The sequence below is a fragment of the Salmo salar genome, chromosome 13 (assembly GCF_965601325.2).
Source record: "Salmo salar chromosome 13, fSalSal1, whole genome shotgun sequence".
NCBI classification, from domain to species: Eukaryota; Metazoa; Chordata; class Actinopteri; order Salmoniformes; family Salmonidae; genus Salmo; species Salmo salar.
Genome location: NC_138303.1, coordinates 35,423,424 through 35,450,314, shown reverse-complemented (window position 1 = coordinate 35,450,314; position 26,891 = coordinate 35,423,424). Strand labels below are relative to the sequence as shown.

The following is a 26,891-nucleotide window of genomic DNA, read 5'->3' as shown; positions in this document are numbered from 1 at the left end:
TGATATCAAATGATTACAAAGACAGGATAGGAACTCCTTTCCATTTTATTTTTGCTTTACATCCAGACCATCTATAAAAAGTCCATATTCTCACTAAGACGCATACAAGTTTACTTCATGGACAGTCAATTAGTGCTTCAATTGAAAAGCAACACATAAGTCTTGAACAATAGTGTGCAAAATCTTGATAAGTGATGTGAAAATGATATGTAAAGTTTGTATTTTCATCAGTCTCCTGTATTTTCAGAACACACTCCGCATTTTAAATCGAATGCATTATAAGTTTAATGTGCATGGGAATTAACTCCGACTTTATAAATAGTGGAGCGTAATACGTAGCCGTTAGCATTCAGGAAAATCAATTATTCAAGTCAAAAGTCTAAATTCCACATTCAAATGAATGGAAATACATGATATATATTTCCCTGTTTAAATTATTGAGTGGACTCCTACATACATATACATGCGCTGATAAGATGATTGATTTCAATGGGAGCCTTCATCTCTCATCCTGAATATGACATTCACAAATGCAAGGAGGAAAGGTGGGTAACCTAGACTAGAGCACATTATCCAAGGATGAATCACTGTTCACTCATTTCTTTAACGACACATGAGGTTTCCTGAATACTGTATACAGTCAGGCCTATGACACTCTTCTGCTAGAAGAACAATAATCCTGTTGCCCTGTCTTCCAGACAGGACATTTTTAGGGCAGTAGTCACAGCTAAATAATGGAGAGGAGTGGGTGGGGTAGGGGAGGCTGGTTGACTATCTACATTCATTGGCCATCATGTGACATCCCAGATACAGCCAGAGGGTTCTCTCTCTCTCTGCACATCCTATTTCTGAATGTAATGTTTGAAACAACTCAAGTGAAACAAAATAGAGAGAGAACAGGAAACAATCTTGCTCTCTCTTTTCACCACCGTTTTATCATCACATATCTGGATGATGACAAGGAGGAGGTATTATTTTGGTTGCTTTGATAATGGTATTCACAGTGCAACAAACAAGGAAAATTGCAGGACTCAAATTGATTGACTGCATATCTGTGTAACTTATGACATTGAATAGTGAGGGACATAGTAACCTAATTTTACACCACTAAAACTAGTAGTACAACGGGAAGAATCCCACCCAAGGTCAAGGCTTTGCTATTCTCACTGGTATAGTACTACTTAAAACAGTAACAATGGACATTAAGGCAAATGTTTCAGTAACACCCACATCATCATACACACAAACACAGTTTAAAAAAAAACTAATAAATAATCTCAAATAAATAATGTCCACTAGTAGTTAGCCAACGTGTAGTGGTTTAGGGTATGGCTTTCAGGAAAACGAGCATGGCATCAGAGGTTCACATAATAACCAACCTCCCCTTAGCTTAGAGGCAGTGTACAAAGTAAATGCTCCAACAGAGATGATGACTGATGGATGATAATGGTAATGACAAAGTTGATGATGCAAAGGCATGACAGGCTGTTCCCATTTATCATGCTTTTCCTAAAACCCCTTTGTGTTTAATGATTGACAAATCTGGCATCTCAGGGGTTAACTCCACTGATCTGTAGGATGGCACAGATCGACGTCCTGCTCCAACACACTCATGCATGGGCATCTTTCATCAACAGGGGACGTTGCTGCTGGTAGGACCGTGCCCAACCCTTCACCACCTGAAGACACATACTAGATTTTAGATCAACTCATCTTCCTCATTGCTGCTGTATATGGTATGCATTTGAAGTCAACACCTTGTGCAAATATGTTAAGTGACCCACAAAGTGTGCCTAAAGCTGAATTGACTTACACCCATGTCGGAAACAACAGCTCAAGCTCCAACAGATCCAGTTCAGAGTTTTTCCCCCACGTGGACGACACGCAGTTTATACCGCGCGCACATGTAAAGTGACAGCGCGTCAGGTGACAAAATTGTCTGGAAGAATCAGATAGAAAGGCATCCAACGCGCAGTCAGACTGCTCCGTTCTCTAATTCACATATGAGTGAGGGTACTTAGTTGTACCGCCTCTCCGCAAAATAAACCTACCTTTACATTTGACCAAGTTTTCAAATAAATGTCTACATTTGTTAATCTCATCATTCATAAAATCTTCCTAAAAAGGCAGTAAAATTCTTCTACAGCTCTACTTTCTTGACTGATCTTTATTTTTATTATTTACAAACAAAGATGAGCCACAAGTTGCTCCATTTTATACTTCTACATCAAAGATACTGGCCAGATGATTTTTTTTTAAATATCTCATCAGTGTTGTTTCCAATGGGAGTAAATTAAGTAGAGTGGGCAGAACAAGCAAGGAGGTGGGCAGAGCCAAGCACGGGCTAGCAAGATCTTATTGGCCCTTTTTAGCATGCTTTTCCATATTTCCGTTAGGGAACGCCTTCTCTGTGAAGTGTGAATGTGCAATAACTCAATTTGCCTTTGGACTCCTAAACAATGCAAGATCTTGAAACTTTGGAAAAGGGTCAAGTCTACAAAACTTGACCCTTTGTTCATAAAATATTGTCATTTTGGGAACAGAAAACTGTATTGATATCGAATGTTTCATAGATGAGAACATTTGCATAATGTCGGCCAAATTTAATCTAGCTCCATCTTCTCACACTTCCTGCCACTGGACTTCCTCTCATCACCATACTTGGTGGTGAGAAGAAGTTCTAAATGGATGCTTCAGATGTATACATCCTGTGAGACATCCGTCTCCTTCCTCTATCTGTGACTACATTACGTAAAAAGGCCTATATCTATGCGTGGCCAATGTTGCCATCTAGTGTTTGTAAAAGTTTCACGTTTTATTATTCGGTATGGGATAAAAGTGCCACATAGGGAGGGATCCCAGATGTTACTGCAGCTTATCAATTGATTAATAGACAAAGACGAGGGTTAAATCATACCTTAGTATCTTCCTCTTTCCACAGCATTTCTTGTTCAACTTCATGTAATTCTTCTGAGGGGTCGTAGGTATAGACTGGAAGCAACTGGTGCCGGAGCCTGTCAATTCTAAAACACACAATAGGAAAGGAGTATACCGTGACATGGTGACCAATGTAAGAAGACACTTTTTGGACATTATTGCAGGATTTCTGGGTATTGTTCAAAAGGAGTTGGCCAATTTAATAAGCAACCATACACCTGCTGAGAGCAATAAAGAAGAGAATAAAATGAATTAATAAAAGCAAGTTACCTTCTCTTCCTGCGCACATACATCACCTGCAATTGAAAAAAAAAGTAGTTTAGCTGGTAAAAAATGTTTTTTTTTTTTCAAAAGCTGTAGCTCATCAAAGTAGTAATTCTTCACTGTGTCAATGTAGGCCAACATGTGATGTCCCTGTTAGCCACTCACCACAGCTGCAGCTATCCCGATGAAGGTGATGAGGAAGAATGGTACCAACACGGAACTGACTGCCACATCCCCGTCTATGATTGCAGGGGGCTGAGTAGTGCTGTTCATTGCATATGTTTGGGTGGAGGGTGGGACAGGCAGCAAATCCCCAGTTGGAGGGAGAAGTTGGGCGGCAGCAGTCCTCTCCTCAACAAGTTAATTCCCAGTTGTTTTTGCCTCATCCTTGTTGTTCATGTGACTTCCACATGGTCTCTCTTCCTTCACAAATCAGTGCGAAATATGCCTGAGGGAGGCAAAAGACCAAAAAGGTCACATGCTGGTTAGGCATATACAAAATCCAGATTTTATATAGATCAGGGCTCAACATACAGGGCTGCCCGCTGGCCAGGGGAGTTTTTGGTAACCCTCCGGGCCAGTCAATCATCCACATCAGTGGTCCGCTTCAGCCCGTGAAAAAAATATTGTAATAATGCTATTTTTCAATCTAGGCTACTGTATATAAATGAAAAAACAGATTAATTCCTGAAGCTCTTAGTTAGTTATGTAGATTAATAATCACACACGCCCATACACAACCTAGTTTGAGCGGAATAATCCGATGGGTAGCAAGAGTGCGCAGCTCTCAAATGGTTGTCACTTGGAGCAGCTCAAATCAAAGTTTATTGGTCAGGTACACAGATTTATTGATGTTATAGCAGGTGCAGCAAAATGCTTGTGTTTCCAGCCCCAACAGTGCAGTAATACCTAGCAATAGAAATAAATAAATACACACATAATCCAGAAAATGTAGAAATATCATAATGAGCAATGACAGAACAGAAAATAAATATATATAATGTACATAAATATAATGGTGTGAAAAGACAGTATGGACAGTATATGGATAGAAAAGGTGTGTACAGCAGTAGTTATATGGAATACAGTATATACAACTAAAGTTGGTAAAACAGTATGCAAACTTTATTAAAGTAACCAGTGTTCAATAATTATGTACATAGGGCAGTAGTCTCTAAGGTGCAGGGTAAAGTATCGGGTGGTAGCCGGCTAGAATAGTGACTAAGGCTAGTGGTGACTGTTTAACAGTCTGATGGCCTGGAGATAAAAGCTGTTTCTCAGTCTCGCCTTCTAGATGGTACCGGAGTGAACAGGCTGTAGCTCGGATGGCTGTGGTCCTTGATGATCTTCTTGGCCTTCCTGTGACACCGGGTGCTGGAAATGTCCTGGAGGACAGGCAATGTGCCCCCTGGCGATGCGTTGGGCTCTGGGGAGCCCTGTGGTTGCGGACGGTGCCGTTTCCGCACCAGGCGGTTATACAGCCCGACAGGATGCTCTCAATGGTGCATTTGAAAAAGCTAATTAGCGTCAAAGTAGACATCATGCAAGACTACAAATCACTGCAAGCTCCTGCAAGTCATCTCTACCTGACACCTTTGCTAACAGGTATTGTGTCAATTTAAAACTGGCACAAGACAGTTTACAGAATTGCCCATTTAAAAGGAATTTAGCCAATTTATTCACTTCTAAATGTAGCTAACATTAGATAGTTAATCCAGAGATTCTTACCTTTCCCTTAATTCAGCAGTCTCATCCAAATCATCATGGCATTTGTAGGTCTTTATGATTGCCACATTATCAGCTAATTATCATTTCATTTTTGGGGGGGGGGTAAATAAAGGTGAATATATTGATAAGTCACCTTGCCCTAGAGAGATTTACACGGTTATCAAAACACCATGCCAGGGTAAGCCTACACGAAACACAACCCTTATTTTTACTGTTTCTAAAATCCCCCATGGGAAGAATAAATTGTGGAAAAACGATTGGAACCATTTCCTTCTTTGACCGCTAGGTTGTATGGGTATTATGACTCATTCTGTGGTACTCTATTTGGATATGCCCTACAATTCGATAGTCGTGTGATCCACACAATGTCCATATGGGTGGACTTGGGTAAAATGCTGCTCAGGTTGAGCTCTGATTTCGTGAAATAACACTCATACAAATAATTTTAAGAATCAGATAAGAAGAATTGAATGAATCTGCGCAGCGCCCAGGGGGACGCACGTGAACAAGCAAAAAAGCTGCTGCTGGCCACCACCACACGAGTCACGACACCGGGTTGTATGATGGCTTTCTAACTACTACTAATCCGATGTTAGCTAGCCTATTATCTATATTTCTTGGTTCGTTAAAGTTGTTATGCAAGCAATGTCATACATCGTGCGTTTAGCTTTCTACATCGAGCAGCTCTAGTTAGCTAGCTGTCGCATACCAATCTGACAACACAGCTTATTGGCTGGCGCAGCTCAAAGTTATTTTTACCTTTGGCTTAATAATTGCAAGTGTCTTAGAAGAGTACCACTGCGGATAACCACATTACTAGCTCTACATTATGTGTCCAATTTACCATGATTAGAAAAGTAGTTGTAATGAACACTCACCGAATGTTTTTGCTCCTCTGTCACTGTGAAGCTAACCAGGAAGAAAACAAAATAGCACTTTGATTGACAAACCAACCCACGAATGCAAGCAATGAGTAACGGATGGAAGCAGCCAATGAAACGTCTCTGGAACAAACGGAGGGTGAATGATAACTATGCACCTGATGCGTCGGTAGGTGTCGCAAAACTCATACTGTACAGCATTCAAGTACTGTCATAGCCACTTAAACTCTTTGGTATACTAGTTATGTATTGTGTTTAGTTTTCAGTTTTCTTTTTTGGTGGATATTTGTATGGTGGGTTGAGATTTAGTTGTAAGGGTGGAATTAATCCTCTATCGACTAGGGCCGAGAATTATTTTCTGGCCAGGTAATAGGATCAAGAAAAACTCCAGAGCCCAATCAAATGCAACAATATTGATTTATTTTCACTGGGCATATTGCAGTGGAAAGGCCTTTATGTTGGAGTAGCTTGCGCATGCATGTATGAGGGGCTAGGCATGTATAGGGGACGGGGGCTGGAAGAGGTGGTGGGAGCAGTGAGAGAGTGGAATCTTACAGTATTTCCCTACTTCCAGGAAAAAAGACTGCTGGAATTGCAATTCCATTTTTTCTAAGTGCAGCTGCCTTTGTGCATCCCTCTCTCACCCCCCCCTCCCTCCGGCTCTGCACCACCAGTCCCCTCCCCTCACTAGGCCCTAGAAAACAGAGAACAATCTTGTGTAAACAGATGTCTCTCTTTCTGTCTCATAGGCAGCCAGTTCAGAGAACATTTGAAATTATATTGCAAATGGGGAAAGAGGGATGGAGATGCATGACAATTGGATCATGTAATGCCTGGTTGGTAATTAATACAAATAACTACAGGCAGACACAATGAGAGAATACATAGGGCAAATAATGGACCATCCTTAGTCAAAATTGGGGGAAACAAACATGTATAGTGTGAGCCATAGAGTAGGTAGACCATGGTGACTTATGGTGAACGTAAGGAAAAAGATGTCATTGGTCAGGGACGGAGAAAGCTACAGGACTGTTTCGCTAGGACAGACTGGAATATGTTCTGAGATTCACCTGATATTATTGGGGAGTTTACCACGTCAGGCGCAAGCTTCATTAAAAAGTACATCGACGACATCGTCCCCACAGTGACGGTACTTACATATCCCAACCAAAAGCCATGGATTACAAGCATCATCCGCACTGAGCTAAAGGCTAGGGCTGCCGTTTTCAAGGAGCAGGACACTAATCTGGACGTTTATAAGAAATCCTGTTACGACCTCCGACGAGCTATCAAACAGTCCAAACGTTGATACAGGACTAAGATCGAATCATACTATGCCGGCTCTGACGCTCGTCAGATGTGGCAGGGCTTGCAAACTACTGTGGATTACAAAGGGAAACCCAGCTGCGAGCTGCTCAGTGGCGCAAGCCTACCAGACAAGCTAAATGCCTTCTATGCTCCCTTCGAGGCAAGCAACGCTGAACCATGCATGAGAGAACCAAATGTTCCGGACTACTATGTGATCTCGCTCTCCGTAGCCGATTTGAGTAAACAGGTTAACATTTACAGGGCCGCAGTCTTCCAGGCCTTTGTTGACGAGATTTTCCGGGACCTGCACGGGCAGGGTGTAGTGGTGTATATCGACGACATTCTGATATACATGCGCCGAGCATGTGTCCCTGGTGCACCGGGTGCTTGGTAGACTGTTGGAGCATGACCTGTTGTCTGTTCTTCCAACAGTCCGTCTCCTTCCTAGGGTACCACATTTCCTCCTCAGGGGTGGAGATGGAGAGGGACCGCATTTCAGCCGTGCGTAATTGGCCGACTCCCACCATGGTAAAGGAAGTGCAGCGGTTTCTAGGGTTTGCCAACTACTATCCGGGGTTTTGGTCAGGTAGCGGCTCCCATTACCTCACTGCTGAAGGGGGGACCGGTGCGACTGCAGCTGAGGCGGACAGAGCTTTTGGTCATCTGAAGGCTCTGTTTACCTCGGCTCCCGTGCTGGCTCATCCGGATCCCTCTTTGGCGTTCATAGTGGAGGTGGAAGCGTCCGAGGCTGGGATAGGAGCTGTGCTCTCTCAGCGCTCAGGCACGCCACCGAAGCTCCGCCCCTGTGCTTTATTTTCAAAGAAGCTCAGCCCGGCGGAGCGAAACTATGATGTGGGGGACCGGCCATTACGCACAGAGCCCACTCCTCCCCAGTGTCCAACTGGGCGTCTGTATGTTCCGTCTGCTGTCCGCGACCATTTGATCTATTGGGCCCACACGTCATCCTGGCATCGGTCGGACGGTGCGTTTCCTTAGTGGGAAGTACTGGTGGTCCACCTTGGCCAAGGACGTGTGGGTTTATGTTTCCTCCTGCTCGGTGTGTGCCCAGTGCAAGGCTCCCAGGCACCTGCCCAGAGGGAAGTTACAACCTCTCCCCGTTCCACAACGGCCGTGGTCGCACCTGTCGGTGGATTTCCTGATGGATCTTCCTCCCTCACAGGGCAACACCACGATCCTGGTCGTTGTGGATCGGTTTTCTAAGTCCTGCCGTCTCCTCCCTTTGCCCGGTATCCCTACGACCCTACAGACTGCGGAGGCCCTGTTCACTCACGTCTTCCAGCACTACAGGGTGCCTGAGGACATAGTCTCTGATCGGGGTCCCCAGTTCGCGTCTGGGGGTCTCGGTCAGCCTCACCTCAGGTTTTCACCCCAAGAGTAACGGGTAGGTGGAGAGAGTAAACCAGGATGTGGGTAGGTTTCTGCGGTCATATTGCCAGGACCGGCCGGGGGAGTGGGCGCCGTTCATCCCTGGGCAGAGATGGCCCAAAACTCACTCCACCACTCCTCCACTAACCTCTCCCCTTTCCAGTGCGTACTGGGGTATCAGCCGGTTCTGGCACCTTGGCATCAGAGCCAGATCGAAGCTCCTGCGGTGGACGAATGGTTTAAGCGCCTCGGAGGAGACCTGGGACGCTGCTCATGTGCATCTGCAATGGGCCGTGAGGCGGCAGAAGGCGAGCGCTGCCAGCCACCGCATTGAGGCCCCGGTGTTCGCACCGGGGGACCGGGTCTGGCTCTCGACCCGAAACCTGCCCCTCCGTCTGCCCTGCTGGAAGCTGGGTCCGCGGTTTGTGGGGCAATTCAAAGTCCTGAGGAGACTGAACGAGGTATGCTACAGGTTACAGCTTACCCCAGATTACCGTATTAATCCCTCGTTCCATGTGTCTCTCCTCAGGCCGGTGGTGGCAGGTCCACTCCAGGAGTCTGAGGTGCGGGAGGTTCCTCCACCCCCTCTGGACATCGAGGGGGCCCCGGCGTATGCTGTTCGAGCCATCCTGGACTCGAGGCGTCGGGCGAGGGGCCTTCAGTACCTCGTGGATTGGGAGGGGTACGGTCCGGAGGAGAGATGCTGGGTGCCGGTGGAGGACATCCTGGGCCCTTCGTTGCTGCGGGAGTTCCACCGTCTCCACGCGGATCGCCCTGCGCCTCATCCTCCGAGTCGTCCCCGAGGTCGGTGTTGGCGCGCTGCTGGAGCCGTGCGTCAAGGGGGGGTACTGTCATGACCTCCGCCAAAGTCGGTCCCTCTCCTTGTTCGGGCGGCGTTCGGAGGTCGACGTCACCGGCCTTCTAGCCATAGCTGATCCACTTTTCATTTTCCATTTGTTTTGTCTTTGTTTTATACACCTGGTTTCAATCCCCCAATTACTTGTTCATGATTTAACCCTCTGTTCCCCCATGGTTTTTGTGAGTGATTGTTTGTATGTATACGGTCCGTTATTGTGGGCTAGTTTATTGTGTTGTATTTATTGATTCCTTGAATAAATACATGGACATTTACTGTACATGGACTTGTTGCTCTGCTGTTTGTGTGCGATTTGAACCTAGAATAATGTGATTATTTGGGCAGTTCTAAAGAGCACTTCTACACCGGAGTAAGAGGATGAACTCTGAAGAAAAATGTATATTTGTGTTTATTCAATCTACAGTAAAAAGGTCATAAATGTATTTTCATTAATCATACACACTATTTCAATAATTTACAGAACAGTACGTTATGTTCAAGGTCAGGGTCCTCTGAGGAAGTCCCTTACTGGGAAGTAAGCGGTAGATAAGAATGTGTAATAAAAATAACTGTAATAAAGATATCTGTTGAGACAGAAACAGAAGCCATGAATGAATATGGCAAATTGTTATGAAAAGTGATTGTTCAAAATTGCCTTATCCCGCACCCTGTCTTTCTCTGTCTGTCCATCTCTCTTCCGCTCTCTCTGTAGTTGGGGCTTTGAGTGCTAATCATCTGGGGGTGAGTTGTGGTTGCAGCAGCCTTCAGGAATCCTTATTCCAGGAATGGTGAGTCATTCAATGGGCTCAACAAAAACAGACTCACTCAGACACATTCAGACACACACACACACCTCTGCATTAGTGAGATATCGTATTACTACAGCATAAGCCCCAACCTTTGCTGTGCACACTTGCAGTATCTCTCTGTAATGACGTAAGCTGGGAGTGGGGAGATTGTTTTTGTACAATAATCAATGAATGTCCATGTTGAAATTAAAGGAAACACCGGAGAACCTTCAACAGAGAACCTATGGGCGAACATGGGGTCAAACAGAAAAAGGCTTAATCATTCTGGGAAAGGTAAAAGAGGGCTTACAAGTGCAGAACCCCCCCCTCCCATCACACACACACACCCTGCAGCAAACACACGCACACACTATTGTTCATAGTTTCTATGGTTTCCTCAAAGAGCACTGCATTTTTCCCTGTCTTTACTTTCCTAGAAAGAGCGGTGAGCTGAAGCTGAGCAAACCAGGTCAAGGGATTAATCAGAATACTGTCATAATGCACCTTTGCTATTCTCAATCATTCTCAAGAGGCAGATACAGGGACAGCTATAAAATAGGCAGTTATAAAAGATCACATTTTTATTACAAAATGGTTTATCTAAAAACATGTAATTGCTCTGTGGCAAAATAAATAGATGAGGCTTATACTTGATTTTCACATTTAAAAAGCAGAACATTTCATGGAAACACAAATAATGGTCCATTAATTTTGCATATCTTCTAGGTTAATTTGGGTTTATTGTAGCCTTCTATAGGAGGCTTATAGTAACTAAAATGTTCTGGAACGTATTCAGTCTAATGACTAAAAACAACAATTCTATATTTAATCATATTACCTCAAGTCCAAAATTATAAACAGAGACAGCGATTTTTTTTTTTTACCAATACAAGATTTTAATGCTCCCTGTTAAACAACTTAACCAAAGTATAACCACAAAAAAAGAGAAAACATGCCACACTCGTTTGCATTGCATTCTTATATTGTTTCAATTGGCCTATTCCCCCGACCTTGAGACATAGATCAGTGATCATCATAAAAAAGAACAACAATATTAATGGAGTTAATTTGGCTACTGTCACACATGAAAACAGATCAATGTCAAATCCAAATAGCTCTGAAAAATGGTCGCAAATAAACCATGATAGAAAGCACACTCTCATTTATACATAAGGCAGTGTTGAAGGATATGAGGAAGCTTCACAAGCAGCATTCTGCTGTTTGTTATTGTGTTATTCCTCAGTTCAAGAGATGGTTGTTTCAGCATCTCAAAGATCAATAAGGAAACCTAAGTTGGACCTGAAATTGATTATCACAATGACAGTCTTTAAAAAAATGAAAAGGTAGTGAGATCAGCTGAAACTACACAACCTTGATAATGACCAAGTTACACTCCAGGATTCTGAAAAAATAGGAATGGATAGGACACTCAGATCAGCCACCTTTGCAGCAAGACTATGGTCTGGAAATCTTCATGATTCATATTAATCAAAAATCCCCCACAATAAAAGGTATGAGGTGAGGTGAAATAGTGTATTGTGTTTTTAATTAATGTGGTCCATTTCTAATGCAATAATCTTTCTTCAATACCGTTTATATAACAATAGCAAAGCTCTTATCTATTTTCTTTTGCATTCCATTTCACTACTCTCAATTGTTGATTTAGTTTAACTAACCTAAGGTGGTGATATTTCAGGAAATAATAATATACCCCAAGTAGGTACATTTTGCCCCTGATATCTGGTAAGAAGTCTGCTAAATTGTAATCTAGGAACCAGCTTGTATACAGCTGATGAGGTGGGGGGAGGAAAGCCCATTTTCAGCACTATATTAGGACATTGATCGAAATTGTCAGATTTAACAGTACAATTCAGGAGTATCAAAAAATCTGATTAACATTTCCTACAACACAAAAGGGTATTCCAGCATAAAGTCCTGTAGCCGCCTAGGCAAGGGTAAGTCCTGGTGACAGTGAGAATGCTGGTTGATAGTGATGCGGCAAAGGTGCTGGAGACTAGGGGAGACTTTATGGAGGGGCCGGGTGAGTTTGAGCTGCAGAGTTTTCTCTGTAGGGGCCGAATGGTTACCCCCCCCTGTGTCATTTTGAGTGGCCAGATGCTTGTAAGTCAGGGCATAGTGCTGCACCAGATCTACAGCACCCTCAAACCTCCGCAGTTGTGGCCGTGCCACAATTACAGAGTCGAAGCCAAACATGCCAGTGGCGTGCTCTATACGGAGGTGTGTGGGGCCAAGGCTGGTCTTCACAGACAGGGTGAGGAGGTAGCCCTGGTAGGAGCTGTCCCGCAAAAGGAAAGTCCCCTCTGGAGCATCAATCAGAACCTGCTTAGCCTGAGCAGCTGTCAGGGGGCCCCAGTACCAGCCTGCAAAACACACAGAGGGGAGCATGAGCAAGAGGGAGAGGGACATGCAGCTGGAAATATTAGATGCATAAGTGTGCAATACGTTTAGTCTGTCAAACATTCTTTACATAATGTCATCTGAATTGAAATGTTAGGCTACATTCATGTCAGATATAGACAGATATAAAGTTTGAATAGTGGAAGGAAAAAAAAGAACATGACATTTCAATCGGCTGTAGGTCTAATGCAATATGGTTGTTGTCTGAGCATTCTAATGAGACAGAAAATATGTTCACAGACAGCTGACTGAAATAGTCCGTAAATCGAAATGTAGGCTTACAATAACGAAAATATGCTAACCTGACTCCTGAAGGTGAGACATGGCTCTTTGCAACCGTGCGGCATCCTCTCTTGACTCAATTCGACGTGGCTCCAGCTCGCTGTCCTTTAGCCGGACTGCATTGAGGGATTTGTCGGGGGCACTGGTCGGAATAATCATTGGGCCTGAAGGCGATGGTACACCGGAGGATTTGGGCATCCGATAGTTCTCAATCTGTTTTAGACACCTAGCTGTATGTATCCCGTCCAAAGTCTTAAAAAGAACGTTAACATACACACAAATCAACTAAAGCGCACACATACAAATTGGTAGGAGCCTAATCAGTTCTATAAAAAATTATGTAAAGAATTGCCATTTCCAAAAGCCAGACACTGTGACGCCTAGCCCTATAAATTAACCTGTGTTAGCATCACTCCATGATTTGAATAATTTGCTGTGTTGAATAGCCTATGCGTCCTACATGTGTCCAAATAATTCCACTCACTACATTAACTATTATGGTCATTTGTTAAATCTTAATGGAAAATACAGTATGTTTTAGACTAAAGTTGTAGGCTCACATCTAGGCCTATAATTCTTTTTATAAAATCGGCTTTTGAAATGGGGCTATTTCTCACCTTTACGAGCGTAAGTGCGTTCTTGGAATCCCCAGAGGTCTAACCCTTGAAATAGCCTTTTCAGAAGATCTTCTGCAGCCTAACTCCTAGAACCAAATTACACTAATTAGGAATATTTCACGTTTTTCACAGTTTATTTAAATGTTTCACCATTCTACATGAAAGTGGTCTAGTTTGCGCAACGGTAGTCTGGATACATCCTATAGCCAAACATAGACTTCATCGCCGATAGCCAATATAGAACATGCAATGAGATTCAGCAGCCTACCACTTAAGATTATGTTGAGTAAATTGTGATGTGATTGTATTAAAAAAATGATTAATAGGCTAAATGCTGCGAACAAAATATGATGCCGAATCTCTCAACTCACGTCTTCTTGGCGCATAAACCACTTTTTGGCATAGAAACCGCATTACAATTAGGCTTCTCCTGTATTGGAGAACATGCATTCAATAACGCAGAACATATATATATATATATATATATATATATATATATATATATATATATATATATATATATATATATTGGCTGCTGCAAGTGATCATTCATTTTACCTGCACTGGTTAAACAGTTCATGTCCTCAGCAATTCAAACTGAAGCCTTGAGCCACACAACGCAACGAAAGATCTGGAGCACTTGTTTGGTATCCTGCATGATGTATGATATTTTCAGGGATATATTCAACAAACAATCCACAATATGTCATGAGCTGCCCTCTAAATGCACGACCTGGCAGTCTATCAGTGTGTACTCTTTACCAGTCTAGGGTCTGGGCACTGAGTTTTTTCGTTTTACAATGTTTCCTTTCCTAGTTTTCCTTGTTGACTGAGCGCTTGTCTTTCCAGGAACATTCCCAGAAAGAGGGGTCACGTGTGCACGATATGGTCTCCGTTCCACCAATCCATGGCCCAAACGATGAAGTCACCCACAGCCAAAGAGGGAGCGGAAAGCGGTCTAAGGCCCACTGAAAGGTGCATTCCGTAAAATGTCCGATACGACTTTACATTATAGCTCGGAATAGTGATAATAACATGGTAAAAATGCATAGCCTATTTACTTATAATTACCTATTAATGAAAATATGAATTTCAGTAGGCTATAATTATATTCTTATTTCATGGCAATAAATACACCATACAGCCAACTGCCAAAATAATGGAAACACCAACATAAAGTGTCTTAATAGGTGGTTGTGCCACCAGAACAGCTTCAATGCGCCTTGGCATAAATTCTACAAGTGTCTGGAACTCTATTGAAAGGATGCGACACCATTCTTTCACGAGAAATGCCATAATTTGGTGTTTTGTTGATGGTGGTGGAAAACATTGTCTCGGGCGCTGCTCCAGAATCTCCCATAAGTGGTCAATTGGGTTGAGATCTGGTGACTCAGATGGCCATTGCATATGGTTTACATAGTTTTCATGCTCATCAATCAAACCATTCAGTGACCACTCGCGCCCTGTGGATGGGAGTATTGTCATCCACTCCCATCAGGATAGAAAGATTCACCATACAGTAGGCTGAAGGTGATCACTAGAATGGCTGTGTATTTACTAGCGTTTATCTTGCCCTCTAAGCGGTTGAGTGAACCTAAACCATGCTAGGAAAATGCACCCCACCACCATAACCGAGCCGCCAGAACCCTCATTTACTCAAGTGTTTCCATTATTTTGTCAGTTAGCCTACATGTACTGTGTGCTTGTATAGACGATAAACAATACCACTTGGAATTGGTTTATACCTAAATCAAATAAAAGTTTATTGGTCGCGTACACCGTTTAGCAGATGTTATAGCGGGTGCAGCGAAATGCTTATGTTACTGGCTCCTAACAATGCAGTAAAATGTAAATCAAGTAGGCATACACAAATAATAATAATAATAACAATGTTTTATAGCCTACCTTATACCTTATTTGAGGATGAGGGTTGGCAAATGATCCTTACCATTATTCTTTGTTACACAATTATCTGTTACAAAATCCTCTTGTTGTTGCATACTTTATTTTTTCTATAGCCTTAATCACACATTCTTATGAAACATTGGATTTTAATGTAGGCATAGAACTAGCCCCCTCCCCCCTCTGAACCTCTTCTAAACAGATTGTGTCGGCAGTGAATTGTGTGAAGAGGATGATGATGATGTGATATGTTTATATCCAGTAACGTCATTCATTGTATGGACTTTGTTGACACTTTTTCTTGTTTCAATTCGGTATCAACACGCATCACACGCGGAAACACATGCCTCCCAGGCGGTAGTTCAGTTAAACCCTTTTCAGTGATTGAGACTACACATACAGTAACTATGATTGCATTTGGATGTCATGAAATAGGCCAGAAATACAGACTTGCAGCAAAGAAACATCTAAACCTATAAAGGCACTGATGAAAAGCCATGATTGGATTTTTATAATAATTATAACCTATTGTCAAATATGATCATGTAAAATATTTAAATGGTTATGATTTTCATTGAAGAGGTAATTCATTACTGGGTTAGTTTCATCCATAACACTTGACACCCATGTCATAATATGTCAATACAGCTGACATAACCTGTTATAATATGATCATCACACTGTCATGACACATACTGCATATTTATACCTATTGTGACACATATTGCGTTATTTTATGGCTGGTTATGACACCTACATAAGTGTCAAAGCCCACAAAACTTACCACACAAGGCAAAATATTCCATTACACCATAACCTACATGTCAACAGTATGTTTATGTTATGTGTCTTTTTTTTTTTAAATGACCATATTAAATTATCATTGTAATTGCGCACACATCAGACATGCACACACCCCAATGCTCTGTTGCTGATGCCTGGGATGAATGCAGGAGCAGATTTCAGGAGTAGGACCAGACACCCTATTTTTGACTGATGACTGATATGAGGGAATGTACGTGATAGGCCGATCTGGCTTATATGATTATGATGGTCATAATGCTTCTTGACAGTGTCATAAAGTGTATATTTTTTGGTCCAAGTAAAATGACAAAGGATGGTCATAATGCCTTCAGGACAGTGTCATAAAGTGTATTTTCTAGTTATTTAAAATATGATGAAAAAACATGACTGTAAAGAATTCATTACAACAACAACAAAGGATTTAAAAAACAAACTTTAAAACGGAAGGAAACTTCTTGGCAAGGAAAAAAATTATTTGAATGAATGTGGGTTTTGACACTCTTATATACAGTTGAATTTGGAAGTTTACATACACCTTAGCCAAATACATTTAAACTCAGTTTTTCACAATTCCTAACATTTAATCTTAGTAAAAATTCCCTGTCTTAGGTCAGTTAGGATCACCACTTTATTTTAAGAATGGGAAATGTCAGAATACTAGTAGAGAGAATGATTTATTTCAGCTTTTATTTCTTTCATCACATTCCCAGTGGGTCAGAAGTTTACATACACTCAATTAGTATTTGGTAGCATTGCCTTTAAATTGTTTAACTTGGGTCAAACGTTTCGGGTAGCCTTCCACAACCTTCCCACAATTCATTGGGTGAATTTTGGCCCTTTCCTCCTGACAGAGCTGGTGTAACTGAGTCAGGTTTGTAGGCCTCCTTGCTCTCACACGCTTTCTCAGTTCTGCCCACAAATGTTCTATGGGATTGAGGTCAGGGCTTTGTGATGGCCACTCCAATACCTTGACTTTGTTGTCCTTAAGCCATTTTGCCACAACTTTGGAAGTATGCTTGGGGTCATTGTTTATTTGGAAGACCCATTTGTGACCAAGCTTTAACTTCCTGACTGATGTCTTGAGATGTTGCTTCAATATATCCACATAATTTTCCTGCCTCATGATGCCATCTATTTTGTGAAGTGCACCAGTCCCTTCGGCAGCAAAGCACCCCCACAACATGATGCTGCCACCCCCGTTCTTCACGGTTGGGATGGTGTACTTCGGCTTGCAAGCCTCCCACTATTTCCTCCAAACATAACGATGGTCATTATGGCCAAACAGTTCTATTTTTGTTTCATCAGACCAGAGGACATTTCTCCAAAAAGTACGATCTTTGTCCCCATGTGCAGTTGCAAACCGTACTCTGGCTTTTTTATGGCGGTTTTGGAGCAGTGGCTTCTTCCTTGCTGAGCGGCCTTTCAGGTTACATTAATATAGGACTCGTTTTACTGTGGATATAGATACTTTTCAAGCAAAGAGGCACTGAGTTTGAAGGTTGGCCTTGAAATACATCCACAGGTACACCTCCAATTGACTCAAATGATGTCAATTAGCCTATCAGAAGCTTCTAAAGCCATGACATCATTTTCTGGAATTTTCCAAGCTGTTTAAAGGCTCTGTCAACTTAGTGTATGTAAACTTCTGACCCACTGGAATTTTGACACAGTGAATTATAAGTGAAATAATCTGTCTGTAAACAATTGTTGTAAAAAATACTTGTGTCATGCACACAGTAGATGTCCTAATCGACTTGCCAAAACTATAGTTTGTTAACAAGACATTTGTGGAGTGGTTGAAAAACGAGTTTTAATGACTCCAACTTAAGTGGATGTAAACTTCCGACTTCAACTATAAGTTTCATAACCAGCCATAAAATAACACAATACATATCACAACATGTGTAAATATATGGGTCATGATAGTGTTATGACCATGTTATGACAAGTTATGTCAGCTGTTATGACATATGACATGGTTATGGCCATGGGTTATGACACTGGGTGTCAAGTAAAGTGTTACCGTTTCATCTCATATTCCATAATATATGTCCCATATTGGAGACTAAATGAAAGTTTAACATACTGTTTCAAATATGTACTATTTTGAAAATACACATCGCATACGTAATAATGTAATTTCTCCCATATTGGAGACTCAATTAAATAACTTTTTCATATATTTAGTCAGTAAACTCAATGTATTTATGTCATACACCTTCTCAATCAATTAAATGTATTTTACAAAGCCCTTTTTACATCAGCAGTTGTCACAAAGTGCTTGTACAGATACCAGCCTAAAACCCCAAAGAGCAAGTAATGCAGATACAGAAGCACAGTGACAAGGAAAAACACCCTAGAAAGGCAGGAAGCTAAGAAGAAACCTAGAAAGGAACCAAGCTCAGAAGGGTAGACAGTCCTCTTCTGACTGTGCCGGGTGGAGATTATCAGAGTACATGGCCATTAATGCCAGATCATTTTACAAGCAGGTTCAAATAATAATATCAGTGGTTATAAAGGGTGCAACAGGTCAGCACCTCAGGAGTAAATGTCAGTTGGCTTTTTATAGCCAAGCATTCAGAGGTCGAGACAGCAGGTGTGGTAGAGAGAGCGAGAGAGAGAAAGAAGGTCGAAACAGCAGGTCCGGGACAAGGTAGCACGTCTGGTGAACAGGTCAGAGTTCCATAGCCACTGGCAAAACAGCAGATCTGGGTCAGCAGCATGACCAGATGGACTGGGGCCAGCCAGGCGTCATCAGGCCAGGTAATCCTGAGGCATGGTCCTAAGTCTCAGGTCCTCCTCAGCTAGAGAGAGAGATGGGATAATTAGGAGGAGCATCCTTAAGTTCACACAGGACATCAGAGAAGACAGGAGAATTTCACCACATAGAACGGACTGACCCTAGTCCCCCGGCACATAGACTATTGCAGCATAGATACTGGAGGCTGAGACAGGGGGGGTCGGGGACACTGTGGCCCCGTCCGATGATACCTACGGACATGGTCAACCGGACAGGGTCAACCAGGCAGGATATAACCCCACCCACTTTGCCAAAGCACAGCCCCCACACCACTAGAGGGATATCAACAGACCACCAACTTACTACCCTGAAAAAAGGCTGAGTATAGCCCACAAAGATCTCCTCCACCGCACAAGCCCAAGGGGGTGAAAAATCAGACAGAAAGATCACCTCAGTGACTCAACCCACTCAAGTGACACACCCCTCCTAGGGATGGCATGGAAGAGCACTAGGGTCAGAGGCAGAGAATCCCAGTAGAGAGAGGGAAGCCGGCCAAGCAGAGACAGCTTGGGCGGTTCATCTCTCCAGCGCCTTGCCATTCCCCTTCGCACCCCTGGGCCAGACTACACTCAATCATAGGACTTACTGAAGAGATGAGTCTTCAGTAAAGACATAAAGGTCGAGACAGAGTCTGCATCTCTGACATGGATAGGCAGACCATTCCATAAAAAAATGAGCTTTATAGGAGAAAGCCCTGGCTCCAGTTGTTTGCTTAGAAATTCTAGGGACAATAAGGAGGCCTGCGTCCTATGACGGTAGCGTACGTGTAGGTATGTACGGCAGGACCAAATCGGAGAGATAGGTAGGAGCAAGTCCATGTATTGTTTTGTAAGTTAGCAGTAAAACCTTGAAATCAGCCCTATTCTTAACAGGAAGCCAGTGTAGAGAGGCTAGCACTGGAGTAATACGATCAAATTTCTTGGCTCTAGTCAAGATTCTAGCAGCCGTATTTAGCACTAACTGAAGTATATTTAGTGCTTTATCCGGGTAACTGGAGAGTAGAGCATTGCAGTAGTGTAATCTAGAAGTGACAAATGCATAGATTAGCTTTTCTGCATAATTTTTGGACAACAACAAAAAATCGTATTTTTGCAATATTATGCAGATGGAAAAAAGGAGTCCTTGAAACAGTCTTAATATGTTCGCCAAAAGAGAGATCAGGGTCCAGAGTAACGCCGAGGTCCTTCATAGTTTTATTTGAGATGACTTTACAACCATCAAGATTAATTGTCAGATCAAACCGCATATCTCTTTGTTTCTTGGGACCTAGAACTAGCATATCTGTTTTGTCTGAGTTTAAAAGTAAAACGTTTGCCACCATCCACTTCCTTATGTCTGAAACACAGGCTTCCAGGGTAGGCAATTTGGGGACTTTACCATGTTCAATCGAAATGTACAGCTGTGTGGCGTCCGCAAAGCAGTGAAAGTATACATTGTGTTTCCAAAAGCATCACCAAGAGGTAGAATATATATACTGAAAACAATAGTGCTCCTAAAACAGAACATTGAGGAACACCAAAACGTACAATTGATTTGTCAGAGGACAAACCATCCACAGAGACAAACTGATATCTTTCCGACAGATAAGATCTAAACCAGGCAAGAACCTGTCCATGTAGACCAATTCGGGTTTCTAATCTCTCCAAAAGAATGTGGTGATCGATAGTGTCAAAGGCAGCACTAAGGTCTAGGAGCACAAGGACAGATGCAGAGCCTTGGTCTGATGTCATTAAAAGGTACTTTACCACATTCACGAGTGCAGTCTTAGTACTAAGATGGGGTCTAAAACCAGAGTGGAGCATTTCGTATACATTATTTTGTCTTCAGGAAGAGTTGCTGCGCAACATCTTTTTCCAAAAAATGTTCTGGGTTAAGGTTTGGCTTTTTTCAGGAGAGGCTTTATTAGTTGCCACTTTTAGTGAGTTTGGTACAAATATGGAGGATAGGGAGCCATTGATTATGTTCAACATAGGAGGGCCAAGCACAGGAAGTAGCTCTTTCAGTAGTTTGGTCTGAATAGGGTCTAGTAGGCAGCTGGAAGGTTTAGAGGCCACTACTATTTTCGTGAATGTTTCGAGAGATACAGGATTAAAAAAACTTGTGTGTATCCATTGATCTTAGGTCCTGGCAGTTCTTTGCAGACTCAGGACAACTGAGTTTTGGAGAAATACGTAGATTCAAAGAGGAGTCCGTAATTTGCTTTATGAAGATCATGATCTTTTCTTTGAAGAAGTTCATGAATTCATCACTGCTGAAGTGAAGGCCATCCTCTCTTGGGGAAGGCTGCTTTTTAGTTAGCTTTACGACAATATCAAAAATAAATGTGGGTTGTCCAAGAATTTATAGTGCGGCTTTTGCTAATCCTTGGTTGGGGTCTGAGCAGATTATTTGTTGCGATTGCAAACATAGTAAAATGATGGTCCGATAGTCCAGGATTATGAGGAAAAACATTTTGATCCACAATATTTATTCTACGGGACAGAACTAGATCCAGGGTATGACTGTGACAATGGGCAGGTCTGGAGACATGTTTGACAAAACCCACTGAGTCGATGATGCCTCCAAAAGCCTTTTGGAGTGGGTCTGTGGACTTCTCCATGTAAATATTGAAGTCACAAAAATGTGAATATTATCAGCCATGACTACAAGGCCCGATAGTAATTCAAGAAACTTAGTGAGGAATGCTGTATACAGCTCAGGCCTGTAAACAGTAGCTATAAAAATTGCTTGGGTAGGCTGCATAGATTTCCTGACTAGAAGCTCAAAACATATATACATTTTAGAAATTTCCTGTAAAAAATGTTAGCAACACCCCCGCCTTTGCAGGAGGTGCGGCAAATATAGTCACTAGTGTAACCTGGAGGAGAGGCCTCATTTAACTCAGTCAATTAATCAGGCTTAAGCCATGTTTCATTCAGTCAGGCCAATCACATCAAAGTTTTGATCAGTGATTAGTTCATTGACTATGACTGCCTTGGAAGTGAGGGATCTAACATTAAGGAGTCTTAGTTTGAGTTGTGATGTATTATCAGTCTCTTTAAAAAATGACAGGGATGGAGGAGGTCTTTATTCCAGTGAGATTGCTAAAGCGAACACCGCCATGTTTACATTTCCCAGATTTTTCCTGCTGCCTTGCCTGCACCCTATCTCATTGTGAAGCTAGATGAGTTAGAACCCTGTCTGTGTTGATAGATAAGATGAGAGCACCCCTTCAGCTAGGATGGAGTCCATCACCCCTCAGAGGCCAGGCTTGGTCCTGTATGTGGTTGAGTCCCAGAAAAAGGGCCAATTATCTACAAATTCTATCTTTTTGGAGGGGCAGAAAGCATTTTAAAACCAGCGATTAAGTTGTGAGACTCTGCTGTAGAGCTCATCACTCCCCCTAACTGGGAAGGGGGCCAGAGACAATTACTTGATGCCGACACATCTTTCTTTCTAATTTACAAGCTGAAGCTATGTTGCGCTTGGTGACCTCTGACAGTTTCATCCTAACATTGTTGGTGCTGACGTGGATAACAATATCTCTATACTCGCCAATTTTTGCCTTAGCCAGCACCATCTTCAGAATAGCCTTTACGTCAGTAGCACCTGCCCCCTGGTAAACAGTGTATGATCGCTGGATGATTGTTTTTCAGTCTAATATTGCAGGGAAAAATATTGCGGGTGTGAATAAAGTCATGTTTTTTTGTCTCACTTTTTAAAGGACGTTACTGGAATAAGCATATCACGTCATCACACAATTCACTGGTGACAATAAATCTGTTTAGAAGAGGTTCAGAGATCAGAGCTTCTCTCCCTGTCAAGCATATTCCAGTGTGATACCATAATGTGCAGGGTGTGCACAAATACAAATTCTACAGCATGGATTGCTTGACCACTGATTATGAGGAGGGAGGGGGACAGCATTAAACCAGGTGTGGCTCCTGGACTCTACTAGACCAGAAGATTATTAAAACCAGGTAAAACCAATGATTTCCAGTGCCTTTGGAAAGTATTCAGACCCCTTGACTTTTTCCACATTTTATTGCGTTACAGCCTTATTCTAAAATGTTTTAAATATTAGATTTTCCTCAGCAATCTACACACAATAACCCATAATGACAAAGCAAAAACAAGTTTTTAGATTTTTTTTGTAAAAAATACAGAAATACCTTATTTACATAAGTTTTCAGACCCTTTGCTATGAGACTCGAAATTGAGTTCAGGTGCATCTTGTTTCCATTGATCATCCTTGAGATATTTCTACAACTTGATTGGAGTCCACCTGTGGTAAATTCAATTGATTGGTTTGGATAGGCACACACCTGTCTATATGTAACAGTATATCTTCCGTCCCTCTCCTCGCCCCTACCTGGGCTCAAACCAGGGACCCTCTGCACACATCAACATCCTCCTCCCTCGAAGCATCGTTACCCATCGCTCCACAAAAGCCGCGGCCCTTGCAGAGCAAGGGGAACAACTACTTCAAGGTCTCAGAGCGAGTGACGTTACCGATTGAAATGCTATTAGCGCGCACCCCGCTAACTAGCTAGCCATTTCACATCGGTTACACTCACCCCCCTTTTGACCTCCTCCTTTTCCGCAGCAACCAGTGATCCGGGTCAACAGCATCAATGTAACAGTTTTGCTTCCGTCCCTCTCCTCGCCCACACCTGGGCTCGAACCAGGGACCCTCTGCACACATAGACAACAGCCACCCTCGAAGCATTGTTACCCATCACTCCACAAAAGCCGCGGCCCTTGCAGAGCAAGGGGAACAACTACTTCAAGGTCTCAGAGCGAGTGACGTCACCGATTGAAACGCTATTAGCGCGCACCCCGCTAACTAGCTAGCCATTTCACAAGCCATGAGGTTGAAGGAATTGTCCGTAGAGCTCCGTTTCAGGATTGTGTCGAGGCACAGATCTGGGGATGTGTACTAAAAAAATTCTGCAGCATTGAAGGTCCCCAAGAACACAGTGGCCTCTATCATTCTTAAATGGAAGAAGTTTGGAATCACCAAGACTCTTCCTAGAGCTGGCCGCCCGGCAAAACTGAGCAATCGGGGGAGGTGGTGACCAAGAACCCGATGGTCACTCCGACAGAGCTCTAGAGTTCCTCTGTGGAGGTGGGAGAAACTTCCAGAAGGACAACCATCTCTGCAGCACAGTCAGGCCTTTATGGTGGAATGGCCAGATGGAAGCCACTCCTCAGTAAAAGGCACGACAGCCTGATTGGAGTTTTCCAAAAGGCACCTAAAGACTCTCAGACCTTGAGAAGCAAGATGCTCTGGTCTGATGAAACCAAGAATGAACTCTTTGGCCTGAATGCCAAGCATCACGTCTGGAGGGAAACTGGCACCATTTCTATGGTGAAGCATGCTGGTGTCAGCATCATGCTGTGGGGATGTTTTTCAGCGGCATGGACTGGGAGACTAGTCAGGACCGAGGCAAAGATGAACGGAACAAAGTACAGAGAGATCCTTGATGAAAACCTGCTCCAGAGTGTCTGACTACTTATGTAAATGTGATATTTCAGTTTGAACTTTTTTATATATTTGCAAAAATGTTAAAAAAAAAAATCTGTTTTTGCTTTGTCATTATGGGGTATTGTGTCTAGATTGATGAGGGGAAAAAACAATCTAATCAGTTTAAAAATAAGGTTGTAATGTAACAAAGTGGAAAAAGTTGAAGGGTCTGAATACTTTCCCAATGCACTGTATATATACACTAGATAACTGACAGGGGTGCTGTTCTGAAGCCCCCATACCTCCATCTTGACACTTCCCCACCATTGTAAAAAATATTTTGGAAGCTATAGAATTGCATTTACTAACGTATACAATTGTTTTTGCCACATTTATTATTTTACAGACACATTAATACACACTTTTGAATTATTATGAGAGCTAAACCTAAAAATACAAATTAAATAAGATATTAAAACCTTTTCCTTAAAGTATAATGTTTAAAAAGTACTAATGTTACTGTCCCCACTACAACAAAAAGTACTTAAAAACATGTAATTTTGTCCTTGAAACAATTAAATGAAATACTGTAGAAATCCATTCATTCCTATGGAGGACTGCTTTTCTGAGAAGTGCCAAAATGGCCAACCAGTGGCTTCAAAGGCTCTCATTGGCCAATACATAGCATCAGAAATCCAGCAATCCAGGCCTTTCTACACTGGCTTCCTGTTAAGATTTCAAGTTTTATTTTCAAGGTACATACCTACATGTACGCTACGGTCACAAGACGCAGGCCTCCTTATTGTTCCCAGAATTTCTAAGCAAACAGCTGAAGGCAGGGCTTTCTCCTATAGAGCTCAATTTTTATGGAATGGTCTGCCTATCAATGTGAGAGATACAGACTTGGTCTCAACCTTTAAGTCTTTACTGAAGACTCATCACTTCAGTAAGTCCTATGATTGAGTGTAGTCTGGCCCAGGGGAGCTAAAGTGAACGGCAAGGCACTGGAGAGACGAACCGCCCCCTCTCTCCACTGGGATTATCTGCCTCTGACCCTGTTATGGGGGCTGAGTCACTGGCTTACTAGTACTCTTCCATGCCGTCCCTAGGAGGGGTGCATCACTTGAGTGGGTTGAGTCACTGAGGTGATCTTTCTGTCCGGTTTTGCACCCCTTCGGGCTTGTGCAGTGGAGGAGATCTTCGTGGGCTTTACTCAGCCTTGTTTTAGCGTAGTAAGTTGGTGGTCTGTTGTTATCCCTCTAGTGGTGTGGGGGCTGTGCCTTGGCAAGGTGGGTGGGGTTGTATCCTGGCTGGTTGGCCCTGTCCGGGGGCATCGTCGGACGGGGCCACAGTGTCCCCCGACCCCCACTGTCTCAGCCTCCAGTATCTATGCTGCAATAGTCTATGTGCCGGGGGGCTAGGTCAGTCTTTTATATCTGGTGTAATTCTCCTGTCTTATCTGGTGTCCTGTGTGAATTTAAGTATACTCCCTCTAATTATCTCTCCCTCCCTCTCTCACTCCCTTCCAGGAGAAGCTGAGCCCAAGGACCATGCGTCAGGATTACCTGGCCTGATGACTCCTGGCTGTTCCCAGTCCACCTGGTCATGCTGCTGCTCCAGTTTCAACTGTTCTGCCTGCGGCTATGGAACCATGACCTGTTCACCGGATGTGCTACCTTGTCCCGGACCTGCTGTTTTCGACTCTCTCTCTACCGCACCTGCTGTCTCGACCTCTGAATGCTTGGCTATGAAAAGCCAACTGACATTTACTCCTGAGGTACTGACCTGTTGCAACTAATGTGATTATTGTTTGACCCTGCTTGTAATCTATGAATGTTTGAACATCTTGAAGAACAATCTGGCCTTAATGGCCATGTACTCTTATAATCTCACCCCCAGCACAGCCAGAAGAGGACTGGCCACCCATCAGAGCCTGGTTCCTCTCTAGGTTTCTACCTAAATACCTGCCTTTCTAGGGAGTTTTTCCTAGCCACGTACTGCATTGCTTGCTGTTTTAGACTGGGTTTCTGTATAGCACTTGGTGACATGACTTTTTCCACATTTTGTTGTGCTATAAAGTGGGATTAAAATGGATTTGTCATTTTCTGTCAACAATCTACACAAAATACTCTGTAATGTCAAAGTGGAAGAAAATGTCTGACATTTTGATTTGATTAATCGAAAATACAACACTAATATATCTTGATTCAATGAGTATTCAACACATGTAGGGCTATGGCGGTCACGAAATTTGGTCAGCCGTTGATTGTCAAGCAAATAACTGTCGGTCTCACGGTAATTTACCATTAATTAACATAAACACATTTAGAATCTCCTGGCTTCCACATATAGCCTATGCAGACCTTTGGAACATCTACATTTTAAAAAGTCTAATAAATCCATGTAATATAGCCTACACCATCACAATAATTCCATTATTTATTTTAGAAGGGTCTAAAGAAACATGACATGAA

The 26,891-nt window shown here is 42.7% G+C and overlaps 3 protein-coding genes across 6 annotated transcripts; 1 reads left to right on the top strand and 2 right to left on the bottom strand.

Annotated features, from left to right (window-relative positions):
* Nucleotides 1–27: 27 nt before the first annotated feature.
* On the bottom strand, nucleotides 28–5,903 carry LOC106567290 (small integral membrane protein 29). Its single transcript, XM_014136433.3, has 5 exons — nucleotides 5,808–5,903; nucleotides 3,367–3,649; nucleotides 3,208–3,233; nucleotides 2,918–3,023; nucleotides 28–1,679 (listed from the first exon to the last, which is right to left on the bottom strand). Exons 2-5 carry the CDS (start codon nucleotides 3,472–3,474, stop codon nucleotides 1,611–1,613), a joined length of 309 nt encoding a protein of 102 aa, XP_013991908.1. The 5' UTR covers nucleotides 3,475–3,649; nucleotides 5,808–5,903; the 3' UTR covers nucleotides 28–1,610.
* LOC106567291 (uncharacterized) lies at nucleotides 5,246–26,511 on the top strand. 3 transcript variants are annotated; one of them, XR_001320032.3, is made up of 6 exons: nucleotides 5,246–5,487; nucleotides 5,839–5,979; nucleotides 10,073–10,148; nucleotides 10,362–10,442; nucleotides 14,315–14,440; nucleotides 25,947–26,511. XR_001320032.3 is itself a non-coding variant. In XM_082960017.1 (3 exons), the coding sequence occupies exons 2-3, from the start codon at nucleotides 5,954–5,956 to the stop codon at nucleotides 9,359–9,361; spliced, it is 354 nt and encodes a 117-aa protein (XP_082816143.1). In that variant the 5' UTR covers nucleotides 5,246–5,487; nucleotides 5,839–5,953; the 3' UTR covers nucleotides 9,362–9,640. The 3 variants fall into 3 exon arrangements, 1 of the variants encoding a protein (XP_082816143.1); XR_014380031.1 differs by lacking the exon at nucleotides 10,362–10,442; XM_082960017.1 differs by lacking the exons at nucleotides 10,073–10,148; nucleotides 10,362–10,442; nucleotides 14,315–14,440; nucleotides 25,947–26,511 and adding an exon at nucleotides 9,034–9,640.
* Nucleotides 10,700–14,319, bottom strand: LOC106567289 (suppressor of cytokine signaling 2). Of its 2 annotated transcripts, XM_014136431.3 has the most exons (4): nucleotides 14,024–14,319; nucleotides 13,466–13,551; nucleotides 12,869–13,100; nucleotides 10,700–12,529 (listed from the first exon to the last, which is right to left on the bottom strand). In XM_014136431.3, exons 3-4 carry the CDS (start codon nucleotides 13,044–13,046, stop codon nucleotides 12,051–12,053), a joined length of 657 nt encoding a protein of 218 aa, XP_013991906.1. In that variant the 5' UTR covers nucleotides 13,047–13,100; nucleotides 13,466–13,551; nucleotides 14,024–14,319; the 3' UTR covers nucleotides 10,700–12,050. The 2 variants fall into 2 exon arrangements, with proteins under 2 accessions (XP_013991906.1, XP_013991907.1); XM_014136432.2 differs by lacking the exon at nucleotides 13,466–13,551 and having other exon boundaries at nucleotides 14,024–14,296.
* Nucleotides 26,512–26,891: the final 380 nt, after the last annotated feature.